Source organism: Lampris incognitus, chromosome 13 (genome assembly GCF_029633865.1).
Source record: "Lampris incognitus isolate fLamInc1 chromosome 13, fLamInc1.hap2, whole genome shotgun sequence".
Taxonomy (NCBI): Eukaryota; Metazoa; Chordata; class Actinopteri; order Lampriformes; family Lampridae; genus Lampris; species Lampris incognitus.
Genome location: NC_079223.1, coordinates 420,955 through 435,231, shown reverse-complemented (window position 1 = coordinate 435,231; position 14,277 = coordinate 420,955). Strand labels below are relative to the sequence as shown.

The following is a 14,277-nucleotide window of genomic DNA, read 5'->3' as shown; positions in this document are numbered from 1 at the left end:
TCCCATACAATAGGATGGTTACATGCAGAGAACACATTCACTGTAAGAATACAATGACAAATAAAGTGGTTTTCATCTTTTTCTTTGGCACTGGTATCATGAGCACTCAGTCTCGGTTTGTGTGCCATCTGTTTTTCAGCACTTACTTGGTGTGGTAGACTACCGAGATCATGTTAGAGGCCATTTTGGTTTCCATGGCATTTTTTTTACGATTTCATTTCCTCCTCATGGTCATCCATCAGTGTCTTTGTCTCAACCAACCTGTGTCTCTTGGTGTCACATAATGTGTTTTGTGCTGATGAATGCTGGTTGTCTCCACAGTGGGGGAGAGAGGAAGAAGGAGACCAGCAGTGTGAAACCTCAGATGGAGGGCATCCAGGAGCATGAGGAGCCCCTCCCATCCAGCGACAAACCAACCTCCTCTTCCTCAGCCACCGGCAGCCCCCAACCCACTCCCTCCCCCTCTGCCAGCCTCCCCCCCTCCCCCCACCCCCCTCCCCCACAGAGGGCGGCCCAGTCAGCAGACGGCAGCAAAGGGCCGTCTCCAGTTAAAAGGTTCCACTCATCAGCCCTCTGACTACCTGCAGCTTTAACGCTAACCCAGCCTCCTTCATCTCCTTCAGATGCTCAGCCAACCCTCTGAACTAACTTGATCTTAATCTAACTCTCATCCTAAAATTCTCATCCAACCCTAACCCTAACCTGAGGCCCTCAGATGGATTCTGTGTCCATTTGGCTTTTCATATCTGGCAAATGGATCACTCTATTCTTAAAGTATGTTGAACGTTGTAAGCACAGATGACACATTGCACAGTTGTTGAATTAAAAATAACTGCTATATAAAGAATAATCATGCCAAAGCCATTGTTCTGACATTGTACCCCGGTGTCGCTAGAAAGTGGACCGAACCAAACGTGATCTGGTCGACATTTTTCTACATGTCCAAGACATGGTGGTTTTCACACAGACCAGCAATAAATGAGTGATTAGGATTCTAAAACAACGTCTCGATGCATGCTCAGTAATCCAGGTAAGAGAATCAAAGAAGGTTGACTCGGTTCATCATCATCTAAGTGACCAATTCACTTAGATGATGATGAAACATATTTGTCAGTAAATGCAACGTTGTGTCCGGATGAACCGAGTCAGCCTTCTGTGATTCTAAAACAACATAGCTACTTTATGTATGAAAAATTAAAAACATACATGCATTAAAAATCCACCTGCACTGCAAAATGTGTTATGCTGGTTGAAAACACAAGTTAGCTTGCGTATCTGTGCCATCACCAAACACTAGGTGTGAATATTCTGACTCGATCCGACTCCGAGACTGAAGGGAGCATCTCCATAGACATTGTCTCAAAAACCACTACCTAAGGTGAACCCTAAAATTAAAGGGATGATTCACCCCCAAAATAAAAGTTCGGTATCTACTCACCCTCATGTCAGTAGAAACTTGGATCAGCGTTGCGTTTCCAACAAGACTGAAGAAATTAGCCGACAAAATGTCACAGCAGCTGTCTTGATAACAACTGCTGCACACGGTGTGTTACAGTTGTTGTACATGGTGGTCTGTGTGTAACAGTTGTTGGACATGGTGGTCTGTGTGTTACAGTTGTTGTACATGGTGGTCTGTGTGTAACAGTTGTTGGACATGGTGGTCTGTGTGTTACAGTTGTTGTACATGGTGGTCTGTGTGTAACAGTTGTTGGACATGGTGGTCTGTGTGTTACAGTTGTTGTACATGGTGGTCTGTGTGTTAAAGTTGTTGTACATGGTGGTCTGTGTGTTACAGTTGTTTTACACGGTGACCTGTGTGTTACAGTTGTTGTACATGACAGCTTGTGCAGTCTTCTCGAGGTGTACGATGGATCTGTTTGGAAGAGACCAAAATATAAACAATTATTAACTGCAGAACTTTCCAGCCAGACCTCGTGGGTTCAGATAGGTGTACACTACGGGCTGCTGTGTTACGAGCCAGACCTCGTGGGTTCAGACAGGCGTACACTACGGGCTGCTGTGTTACGAGCCAGACCTCGTGGGTTCAGATAGGTGTACACTACGGGCTGCTGTGTTACGAGCCAGACCTCGTGGGTTCAGACAGGCGTACACTACGGGCTGCTGTGTTACGAGCCATACCTCGTGGGCTCAGATAGGTGTACACTACGGGCTGCTGTGTTACGAGCCAGACCTCGTGGGCTCAGACAGGCGTACACTACGGGCTGCTGTGTTACGAGCCAGACCTCGTGGGCTCAGATAGGTGTACACTACGGGCTGCTGTGTTACGAGCCAGAGCCAGACCTCGTGGGCTCAGACAGGCGTACACTACGGGCTGCTGTGTTACTAGCCAGACCTCGTGGGTTCAGATAGGTGTACACTACGGGCTGCTGTGTTACGACCCAGACCTCGTGGGTTCAGATAGGTGTACACTACGGGCTGCTGTGTTACAAGCCAGACCTCGTGGGTTCAGATAGGTGTACACTACGGGCTGCTGTGTTACGAGCCAGACCTCGTGGGCTCAGATAGGTGTACACTACGGGCTGCTGTGTTACGAGCCAGACCTCGTGGGTTCAGATAGGTGTACACTACGGGCTGCTGTGTTACGAGCCAGACCTCGTGGGCTCAGATAGGTGTACACTACGGGCTGCTGTGTTACGAGCCAGACCTCGTGGGTTCAGACAGGCGTACACTACGGGCTGCTGTGTTACGAGCCAGACCTCGTGGGTTCAGACAGGCGTACACTACGGGCTGCTGTGTTACGAGCCAGACCTCGTGGGTTCAGATAGGTGTACACTACGGGCTGCTGTGTTACGAGCCAGACCTCGTGGGCTCAGACAGGCGTACACTACGGGCTGCTGTGTTACGAGCCATACCTCGTGGGCTCAGATAGGTGTACACTACGGGCTGCTGTGTTACGAGCCAGACCTCGTGGGCTCAGACAGGCGTACACTACGGGCTGCTGTGTTACGAGCCAGACCTCGTGGGCTCAGATAGGTGTACACTACGGGCTGCTGTGTTACGAGCCAGAGCCAGACCTCGTGGGCTCAGACAGGCGTACACTACGGGCTGCTGTGTTACTAGCCAGACCTCGTGGGTTCAGATAGGTGTACACTACGGGCTGCTGTGTTACGACCCAGACCTCGTGGGTTCAGATAGGTGTACACTACGGGCTGCTGTGTTACAAGCCAGACCTCGTGGGTTCAGATAGGTGTACACTACGGGCTGCTGTGTTACGAGCCAGACCTCGTGGGCTCAGATAGGCGTACACTACGGGCTGCTGTGTTACGAGCCAGACCTCGTGGGTTCAGACAGGCGTACACTACGGGCTGCTGTGTTACGAGCCAGACCTCGTGGGTTCAGATAGGTGTACACTACGGGCTGCTGTGTTACAAGCCAGACCTCGTGGGTTCAGACAGGCGTACACTACGGGCTGCTGTGTTACGAGCCAGACCTCGTGGGCTCAGACAGGCGTACACTACGGGCTGCTGTGTTACGAGCCAGACCTCGTGGGTTCAGATAGGTGTACACTACGGGCTGCTGTGTTACGACCCAGACCTCGTGGGCTCAGACAGGCGTACACTATGGGCTGCTGTGTTACGAGCCAGACCTCGTGGGCTCAGACAGGCGTACACTACGGGCTGCTGTGTTACGAGCCAGACCTTTCATTTGTTACCAGAAGAGAAACGGGAAAAGAAGAAGAGGTGAATGTAAGGTGTCAGACCTGATAACTGACAGGTCTGACAAAGTGGGCGGGTCAGACCTGTCAGTTATCAAGCAACTGATTTCTTGTCTCATATTACACAGACGGGTGACGAATCGAAGAAAAAAATAAAAGGGGGCCTCTGGGTGGCGCAGTGGTCTATTCAATGGCCTACCAACACAGGGATCAGCAGTTCGAATCCCTGTGTTACCTCCGCCTTGGTCAGGCGTTGCTACAGACACAATTGGCCGTGTCTGCAGGTGGGAGGCCGGATGTGGGTGTGTGTCCTGGTTGCTGGTGTGTGTCCTGGTTGAAGGTGATCGCTCACAACAACGTGGTGTCACCCTGCAGTGACCCTTCCCTGTAGGGGATGAGTGGAGCCAGACCATGCCAGGAAAATGCCCACACAGCATAACAGAGCCCCGGACCCCCTCACTGCAGGGTCCAGCACTTTAATTTGTCACCCGGCTGTGTGTGTTGTGTTATGTGTGTGTATACACACACACATAATAGTCATGCCTGTGCCTGGCGATAAGGTGGCGTGTTAACTGTGCGCGTGCTACGACGCTAAATGTTTTTTATGAGCGGCAGCAACAAGTTTCAGCGTGTCAGCTGTTTGGAAGTATTTCGAAACAATAAAAGTATTTTGAAGTATCTGAAACAAATAACAAAAGAGCTACTCGTGCTTGTGGAGCAGCAGCGATACAAGGAGGGTTAACACCCCACTCCTTTAACACTACTGGTTTAATCATGCATCTTAAGCGCTGTCATCCATTTGGAATGATGAATACACTCTACTGCCACCTGCTGGTATGGCGAGTTATTTGCTCTCACGCAGGCACAGAACGTACATGCTACTTGGCTGTAGTCTTTGCGGGGTGTTCAAGTGCTACTTTTTGGCCCGGACGCATGCGACGTGAGGCAACGCAACAGTCGGCCTGCATCGCTGCTAGTCCTCTGATGTTGCTTTGGTGTGTCTCGGCCCTAACATCTTAACCCACCCCACCCCACCCCCACCACACACACACACACACACACACACACACACACACACACACAAAACAAACACACACAACACACACATCTCTACATAGTTTGATCCTCTGGCTAACTAAACAGTCTCTTAACCCTGCAGTCTCCTGGGTTTGTTTCTGTGGACCAACTCATCTCTTCAAACCTGCTTCTCTCCCTTTTCTTTCAACATGCCAGGCTCCCAGTGCATGCTGGGATTTCAACCCTTTCTACTGGGGAGCAAAATGTATTCTTCCTATGAAGGAATACACACAATTTATACTAGGATAGGATTTAGATTTAGACACACTAAATATATGTGTGTGTGTGTGTGTGTGTGTGTGTGTGTGTGTGTGTGTGTGTGTGTGTGTGTGTGTGTGTGTGTGTGTGTGAGCAGAGGTTCCAGTGCTAAACGGGGGTCGGGGATGGAGCGTTCCCACAGCAGCACATGGGACAGCGGAGAGGAGAGCAGAAACAAGCTGGTTAAAGCTGCGTCTACCTCCAAACTGCTGGCCAAGGTGGTGAAGAATGCTGAGAGGTGGGTGTGACCACTCCACACCAATTCATTTTATTTTAGATGCTGACAGTGGGCCACCATTTATTTCTAATAAACGGGACAAAGACAAGGCGTCCAATGCCGAAATAAGAGTTAGACCAAATAAGTAAGAGTAAAAATAACAACAGTATAAATAAATTAAAACAAACATCAAACGTTTGTAAAAGCTTTCATAAGAAGTTTTTAAGACGAGATTTATAAGAAGCTATCGACTTGGTTTGTCTTAGTTCAGTAGGAAGAGAGTTCCATAGTGTGGGGCTCTAACAACAAAAACACGATCTTTGTAACAAACCAAGATCTGGGAATAACCAGCAGGGCTCCATCTGCAGATCTTAATGGTTGAGAGGGCGTATACCAGGTCAGTAAATCACAAATGTATGTAGGAGCAAGACCATTTAAAGCCTTAAAAGTGAGCAATAAAATTTTAAAATCATTATGAAATATAACAGGAAGCCAGTGTAGGGAGGCAAGCACAGGAGTGATATGGTCATGCCTCCTTGTCCCGGTAATGAGCCGAGCAGCAGTGTTTTGTACCAACTGCAGATGGTGGAGGGAGCCCTTGCTGATACCAGAATAAAGTGCATTACAGTAGTCAAGCCAACAATAGATAAAATCATGTACAACTTCTTTTAGATCGGCAATTGATAAAAATTACCTAATTTTGGAGATTAGCTTGAGCTGGAGAAAGCATGACTGAACAACATGTTTGATTTGATTATCAAAACTGAGGTTAGCATCAAATATTACCCCCAGCAGCCTGCGTAAGACTACCTGACAGACCACCAAGATTAGTAACAAAAGGGCTGATGGAATTTTCGGGACCAAACAGAATGACCTCAAGACTTAACATCATTGAATTTGAGAAATTTTTTTGGAGATTCAGGATTCAATGTCAGAGAGGCAAGTTGTGAGATTTGCTAGGGTGCTAGGATCTGTGGGTTTTAGTGGCATGTATAACTGTGTCATCAGCATAAAAATGGTAGAGAACACGGTGATTTTGAATGACCTGGCCAAGGGGCAGCATGTATGTATATATAAAAGAGAAGGGGGCCAAGAACTGAGCCTTTAGGGACACCACAACTCAATTGAGCCACCGAGGAGGTAGAGTTACCCAGAAAAAGTTCTGTTGGCGAGGTAAGAGTGTAATAAGCTAAGAGCTGGGCCCTTGATGTGAACCCAATTCTCTAAGCGATGTAGGAGGATGTTGTGATCGACATGTGTCAAAGGCAGCACTTAAGTCTAAAAGAACTAAAATCGAGCAGTCACCTCTATCTGCAGTCAGTAGTAGATCCTTAGTGACCTTAAAGTGGGGGGTAACTGAGCTCAAATCTGTGTTTTGGGATACCCATACCCCAGGAAAACATATCAGTAACTACCCAGCCAATTCTGTATGATTAATAATGTTGCGAAGTATATACTAAAACAAAGCTTCAAAAACGTGTAAAAATCTGCAGCGTCCACTGGTTTCAGACTCTGGGGGCGTGGCACCGAAACCACGCACTGTAGAGTGGGGAGAACCTGTCAAATAGCTACCCTGGTTACTGTTGATAAGAAGAGATGGCTGCCAACAGTAGAATTGTGCAAGTACAGCCCTGTATGTTTGAACCAGAGGAGCCAGAGGCACCAGAGGACACAGAGGACGACGTTCTGCCCGATAATCCCCTTGCCCTTATTCCTGTTGAAGAATGGTAACTTCATCTATAATCTGGTTTTCCCCTCCCATTTATGCAAGCTAACGTTAGCTATCTAACGTCAGCTCGGGTAGAATAATTCTAGCTATAAAATCCGAGCCGACGTTAGCTAGCTAGCTAACGTTAGCTTGTTGCTAGCTAACGTTACTCTAGCAGTGCATTTTCCTATGGCTAGCGAACGTTATGTCGTTGTTGTATAGCTAACGTTAGCTAGCTAATGATACACAACAAGGCTACTTACTGCGTTGTTGGCGACAGAAATTGAAGCTGAAGGGCCTGGAAGAGACTGGAGACCGGGAAGGGTTGGTTCGGCCGAACTAACCAGTGCCAGTGGCCCGTCTGAAAAACCAAACTGTCGCCTCTGCCAGTTTGAAAAACATTCCGTTGCAAAGTGCTTGCTGCACAGGCGGGTGATACTGCTAAGCAACGATGCCCTCTCCAACTCCATGGCCCCTAATAAATTCTGCCCACTTGAGCCTTCTTTCTCCTTCCTTCGGGAGTTGGTATACGGAGTCAGACCCCGAAAGCTGGCATCCTTGGATGCCAGCTTTCTATGCGCAGGCATAGCATTCACAAGACTTTCAACTGGCTACTTTCAACTGAGGTTACTATACTTTCAAATACTACTTTCAACTGCCTCGGAGTGACAGCTACCGTTACGAGCTTTATATAGGGGACAGACAGGTGAGATTAAGGTTACTATAGTAACCTTAGGTGGGATACGCAAAGGTGTTCTAAATCAATGCAAAGGAAGACGGCGACGTCACCAAGGAAGCCGGCCAAAAAAGGAAAACGAGAAAAATACCCAAAAACGGTCTAACTCCGCAAATCAGTTCTATACATGGTTCAACACATTTTAACATGTCAACAGCAATACATCTCCCACATTTATAAAGTATTTTGAAGCAAATCTGTCAATTTGGTTACCCTGCTCTTTAACTAGAGCTGTCTCAGTACGATAAAGTGCTCTAAAACCAGACTGGAAACTATTAAAAATGGTATTTGTGTTCATAAAGAAATCAATTGAGAAGAAATTACTCTCTCCAGAACCTTAGATAGAAAAGACAATTTGGAGATTGGTCTGTAGTTACTTCATACAGACTGTGTCCTGGGTGTGGGTGTGTCCTGGGTGTGTCCTGATTCTGCCTGCCCGTTTCAGGCCTCTAGAGGTGTACAACTCCTGCAGGGTGGGCAGGGGAGAACCAGTGATTTTTTGTTTGTTTGTTTTTCTATTAAAAGGATACAAGGAGAAAAGGGAAAAAATAACTGTTGAGCTACTGCGCATTACAGTAAATAGGCTACAGTAAGCTAGCTTCATAAAAAGTGGACATAAATAAACTACATCAACCTCACTAATATTCTTATCATGGATTTCAAATTTTATTCAATATTCAATATCATGCAGGTACGAGGGAGGGAGACCTAACAAAGAGACTATAAAACAGTAGCTGGATTATGGTGGTAATTATGGGGTAAAATAGCACAAACCACCTTTTTCCATAACAGTACAAAGAAGAGGAGAGTTTATGAGGGTGTTGAGTTGGCACTCTGACAGAACCATGTTATGATGTGATCAGGCTACTTTACAGTGGTATCAATACATAGGAAACTGTACTGCAGTACACATGAGGTGACAAACACACATGAGGTGACAAACAGATTTTGTGTAACAGTGAAATTATGTATGTTACACACACACACACACACACACACACACAATACATACATGTTAACACACAGAGTTAAACCGTCCCACTCTAACCTGGTTTCTTGTACTTTTTTTCCAGGCACAAAGATCCAGTGGTGAGTCAAGGTAAATATGACCTACCATGTCATCATGCATATCATCATGCATATCATCACACTCACCACACTCAAGCCTTCGTTTGCTGCTGTGATGAAGGTTTATTCTGGTGCGTCAGTCCCTTTAATGAACATCTAATGAACATATTGACATGTTAAAGAAGTATTATCTGGTGCATCAGTCCCTTTAACATATTTATTCTGATGCATCACTCCCTTTAATCAACATTCAATGAACATATTGACACTTTAAAGAAGTATTAGATTTTTACAGGCTTTTTCATTGTACTACATATTCCACTGCTGTGTTTCTGTTTTGTCACATCCTGAAGGCCAGAGGGCCATACATCTTAAGGCCAGAGGGCCATACATCCTGAAGGCCAGAGGGCCATACATCTTAAGGCCAGGGGGCCATACATCCTGAAGGCCAGAGGGCCATACATCTTAAGGCCAGAGGGCCATACATCCTGAAGGCCAGAGGGCCATACATCCTGAAAGCCAGAGGGCCATACATCTTAGGGCCAGAGGGCCATACATCTTAGGGCCAGAGGGTCATCCATCCATTACTGTTCCTTTTCTCCTCTATGGTATTGCCACTGTCTTTGTTGGTGTATGCTTTTGTTTGTGTGTTTGAGTGATATTGTCTCTGTCCCACAAACCAGCCAAAATGTCTACTCGTGAGAAAAACAGCCAAGCAGGTAAGGTTTGCCTCCCCAGTAGAAGAGCACGCTAACACGCTAGCAGGCTAACACACTAGCAGGCTAACACACTTGCAGCAACAAACTGAGCGCTTTTTTAAGCATCTGCTTTTTCATCCAGCTCCTCCTTTACATTTTTGGCTTTTTAGTCCTTTAAGCACATACTCGACCCTCCTGTCTATCTCAGCTTCAGACTTGAAGTCATTTGGATCTATTGACATCTTGAGTCCAAACCCAGGTGATGCGGTGCTTGGAGTGGTTGGTGACCTCCTTCCTTCATGTCATATTCCCTCACAACTGTAAACTGGTCATGTCCTCCTTCATTCAGAGACAGCAGTTTGTAGTCTCATAAAAACTAATTTGCTCCAAATTGTTTTGCATACTCAGATCCAGCATTTTAGTAACCAGAGGATTCCAGTTTTATAAAAATTCACATCATTTTTATGTTTTTATTTACCCTTAATCTTTCTTTTCCTTAAATTTGCATTTAATGTAATGGGTGTAGTGAGTAATGCCAGTTCTCATTCTTACTGATGTGAAAACGTACTTGGCCATAAACACATTGTGAGTCCCGTGTGGTCACGTGAGCTCTTAGTCTCTGACAGGATCCCTTCCTGGCAGTAGTGCTTGTGTAAAACAGATCAATGTGACAATCACCACCTTTTCCTTCCTTAAAAAGGAGAGCGGTCAGTCCATTTTGCTTAGTTTTTAACTTTATTTCAGTGGGTGTAAAGCTGACAGGAAGGGTTATGGTCAACAAAGAGAAAGATGCAGACCTGTTGCCATGTTTCTGAAAGACTGAAGTCAGAACAAGAGGCATGCCCTGCGTTTGACCTGATGCTTCACGTTTGGACCCAGCATGCAAATAAATGCAAACGAACTGTGGTTAAACACGGAGGCTACTCTGCTGCCACAAGCCCCTTCACATCAGCTTTACTCTTCTCAAACAAGCCCAGTCAGCACTGCTCACATCATCTGCCCCATGAGCCCCAGTGACCCTTTAAGCTCTCACACTGCTGGCTTAGTCGACTGTTTTGTCAGCCTGATGATCAGACTGGTTCCACCAACTGGGAGAACAGAGGATGTGGATGGAGAGAGACAGAATAGATGCGGTAAACTAACATATGAGTGATTCAAACACCACATTCCCTGCCCCCTGCTGTCAGTCTGTTCAATCTGCTTCTCCGCTCTGTCTTACCCGTCTTTCTTCTCATCTATCTGTCCGTCACTACATGTGTCTTGTCACTCCATGTGTCTGTCACTCTATTATGTGTCTGTTTGTCTGTCTGTCTGTCCCTCATGTACTCACCCTTTTTGTGTCTGGTTCTAATCTTACATTAAGGAAAGGACAGCGTTTTAGGTTTTCTAATATAATTTCTACTGAAAGATAGAAGTTTGTTCTGTCAAACCAAAGACACCTTCCTCCACCAATACACGTAAATACACGTAAATACATGTAAATACATGTAAATAGTTCAGCCTCACATCGTCTTATCTCCCAGGGAGGTGGAAGTTTTGGGGGTTGTTTGAATGGCCATTCTTGTTCTGAGCATGTTCTTCAAGGAGAAATACGCCACTTGTTTGGAGAATTTAACATCCTGTCATTCTTTTTGTTTTGGTTTAATGTTTTGTGTGTCCGTCTTGTGTTCAGAGGGGAATCACATCAAGATGTTCATGCGTGGTCGTCCCATCACCATGTTCATCCCTTCTGATGTGGAAAACTATGACGAAGTGCGCACGGAGCTTCCGTCACAGCGACTCAAACTGGAATGGGTGTATCCTTCCCTCTGTCAAATCAGCAGCCAAAGGGCGCTGTGGTCTCAAGGCTGTTTGTCTTCTGCAGACCTGTAAAGAAACGCTAGTTTTAATCAAAGAAGGTTGAATCAGTTCATCTAAGTGACCTCTTCAGTCAGTTTAGACTGAGGAGGTCACTTAGATGAACTGATTCAAACTTCTTTGACCTTCTTACCTGGATTACTGAGCATGCATCAAGCTAGCTTTATTATGTTCTATGGAAAAGTCATTTACCACTCTTGACCCCGGGGCTGGCAGAGCCTCGCCCTGTGACTGCTCCCTCCTCCTATTACCAAAGATAAAACTATTTCAACTATTTTGAAGCACACGGTTCATCAGTGTCACATGTAGTTCAGCCAACCACTACAAATGTGGGGCAAGACATGACAGGAAATGAAAGCTAGATCAGCTTTGTCAAAGCAGAGGAGAAAAGAAAAAGCAATGAACATGAATCAGTAAGTAACATTCATATCAGAAAACCTTGTTTATTTGACATATCTATAGTTTATCTCTGTTTAGATGAAAAGAGCAGCATGGAGGGAAAGCGCTGTTTTCCTGAAAGAGATGTCTGATGGACACACAATTTTATTGTTTGCAGTAATACTGTACCTCTGGAGTACTGCAGCGAAGGCTGCTTGAGTTTGATCTTGGATGCTTGTGACTCGTTCCTGCATGCAGAGTTTCTAAGAGGAGGTGAGCAGAGCTCAGATGTTATCCTTGACTCCAGTACAGGTATGGATACAGAGGGAGGGACTGTCGAGCCAATGTCTGCCTCCTCCCAACAGGAGAGATCGTCTACTTCATTGCCTCTGTAGTCATTCTCTTCAACTATGAGGAGCGAACACAGAGGTTCTACCAGGGACACACCGACTGTGTCAAATGGTGAGGCAGCCTGATGGGAGTTTAAATTAAATTTGTCTCCTCTTCCTTTTTTTAAATAAAGGCCACTGTAAAAATACCATTAAAGTATTATTGTGGTTCTGTAATGAAGAATTAGGTCAAACTAGATTGGGTTTTCTTGGGTTTCACACAGCAGCTTGGCGGACACACCAGCCCCTAAATTACTGGAACCAGGGGGTAGCATGGTGAGAAAGGGTGACTGGTTTTAGGAGAGCTGGGTAGAACTCGTGTCTAAGGGTCTCACATAACACCTGAACCAGTAGAGCCTCGGTTCACTGTGTTGGGGAACATTGTGATTTATAAAGTGTTTTATTCCAGGTACAGATGAGACATTTTACTTTATGATGGAACTCTTGACTAACTTTAGACTAGCTCTAGAGTCTGCAGGCTGGATCAAGCCGATCTTTCTGGATGAGACAGATTAACACAAGAATAGCTCTAGAAAGGTCAGACTAGTTCTAGACTAGACAGATTTACTCTAGACTAGCTCAACACCATTTCATTCAACAGTAGCTTCAGTGGATGTAGAGAGGAAGCAAATCAATTGACTCAACTGTTCTTACTGTTTCTCAGAAGAAAAGCTCACCTCCCGTTCCACTTTTTATTGAAAGAAGTTGAAACTGATAGTTTGGCCTTTTTCTATTCTCTCTGTTTCTATCTGTCTCTCTCTCTCTGTCCGTCTCTCTCTCTCACTCACTCTCTCTTTTCCTCTCTCCTTATCCAGCTTGGCCATTCATCCAGATAAAATCCGCATTGCCACTGGACAGATTGCAGGGGTGGACAAAGACGGAAGAGTAAGGCTGTCATTCTGAACCCTGACTTCATCAAACCCTTAGTATTATACTACTATAAATCTACTCCCTTTACCCCTATAATACTAATATGACATACTATCTCCAGCTCTGTAGTACTAATATAATACTACTACCTCCTCCTCTGTAATGGTACTATAATACTACTACCTCCTTGCCTATTATCTATTGCGATCACCACCTTTAGATTATAATACTACCTAGACAGAAGGACACACAAGTAGAAGTATAAACATACAGACAGTAGAACAGATAGACAGTAAGACAGACAGGGTTACAGTCAGTAGTTAGACGGTAAGACAGACAGGGGTACAGTCAGTAGTTAGACAGTAAGACAGACAGGCGTACAGTCAGTAGTTAGACAGTGGGAACAAACGGGTACAGTCAGTAGGTAGACAGTAGGAACAAACGGGTACAGTCAGTAGATAGACAGTAGGAACAAACGGGTACAGTCAGATAGACCGTAAGACAGACAGGGGTACAGTCAGTAGAAAGACAGTAGGAACAAACAGGGGCACTGTCAGTAGATAGACAGGGGTACTGTCAGTAGATAGACAGTAGGAACAAACAGGGGTACAGTCAGTAGATAGACAGTAGGGCAGATGGGTACAGCCAGTAGATAGACAGTAGGACAGACGGGTACAGTCGGTAGGACAGATGGGTACAGTCAGTAGATAGACAGTAGGACAGACAGGAGTACAGTCAGTAGATAGTAAGACAGACAGGGGTACAGTCAGTAGATGGGCAGTAGGACAGACAGAGGTACAGTCAGTAGATAGACAGTATGACAGACAGGGGGTATAGTCAGTAGATACACTGTAGGAACAGACAGGTGTACAGTCAGTAGATATGTAAAGACAGACAGGGATAAAGTCAGTAGATAGACATTATGACATAGTCAGTAGGTAGAAAAGACAAATGGGTACAGTCAGTAGATAGATATTAAGACAGACAGAGGCACAGTCAGTAGATAGATAGTAGGACAGACGGGTACAGTCAGTAGGTAGACAGTGGGAACAAACGGGTACAGTCAGTAGGTAGACAGTAGGAACAGACGGGTACAGTCAGTAGATAGACAGTAGGAACAAACGGGTACAGTCAGATAGACAGTAAGACAGACGGGTACAGTCAGTAGATAGACAGTAGGAACAAACGGGGGTACTGTCAGTAGATAGACGGGTATAGTCAGTAGATAGACAGTAGGAACAAACAGGGGTACTGTCAGTAGATAGACAGTAGGACAGACAGGGGTACAGTCAGTAGATAGACAGTAGGAACAAACAGGGGTACTGTCAGTAGATATACAGTAGGA

At 45.6% G+C, this 14,277-nt stretch overlaps 1 protein-coding gene across 1 annotated transcript in view; it reads left to right on the top strand.

The window, feature by feature from the left end:
- LOC130122431 (echinoderm microtubule-associated protein-like 4) overlaps positions 1-14,277 on the top strand; it is a 218,711-nt gene that overhangs the window by 90,857 nt on the left and 113,577 nt on the right. Inside the window, exons 4-10 of the mRNA XM_056291344.1 lie at positions 322-555; positions 5,109-5,249; positions 8,746-8,771; positions 9,424-9,459; positions 11,111-11,234; positions 11,986-12,135; positions 12,878-12,947. Coding sequence (XP_056147319.1) covers positions 322-555; positions 5,109-5,249; positions 8,746-8,771; positions 9,424-9,459; positions 11,111-11,234; positions 11,986-12,135; positions 12,878-12,947 — 781 coding nt within the window. The remainder of the gene's footprint in view (positions 1-321; positions 556-5,108; positions 5,250-8,745; positions 8,772-9,423; positions 9,460-11,110; positions 11,235-11,985; positions 12,136-12,877; positions 12,948-14,277) is intronic.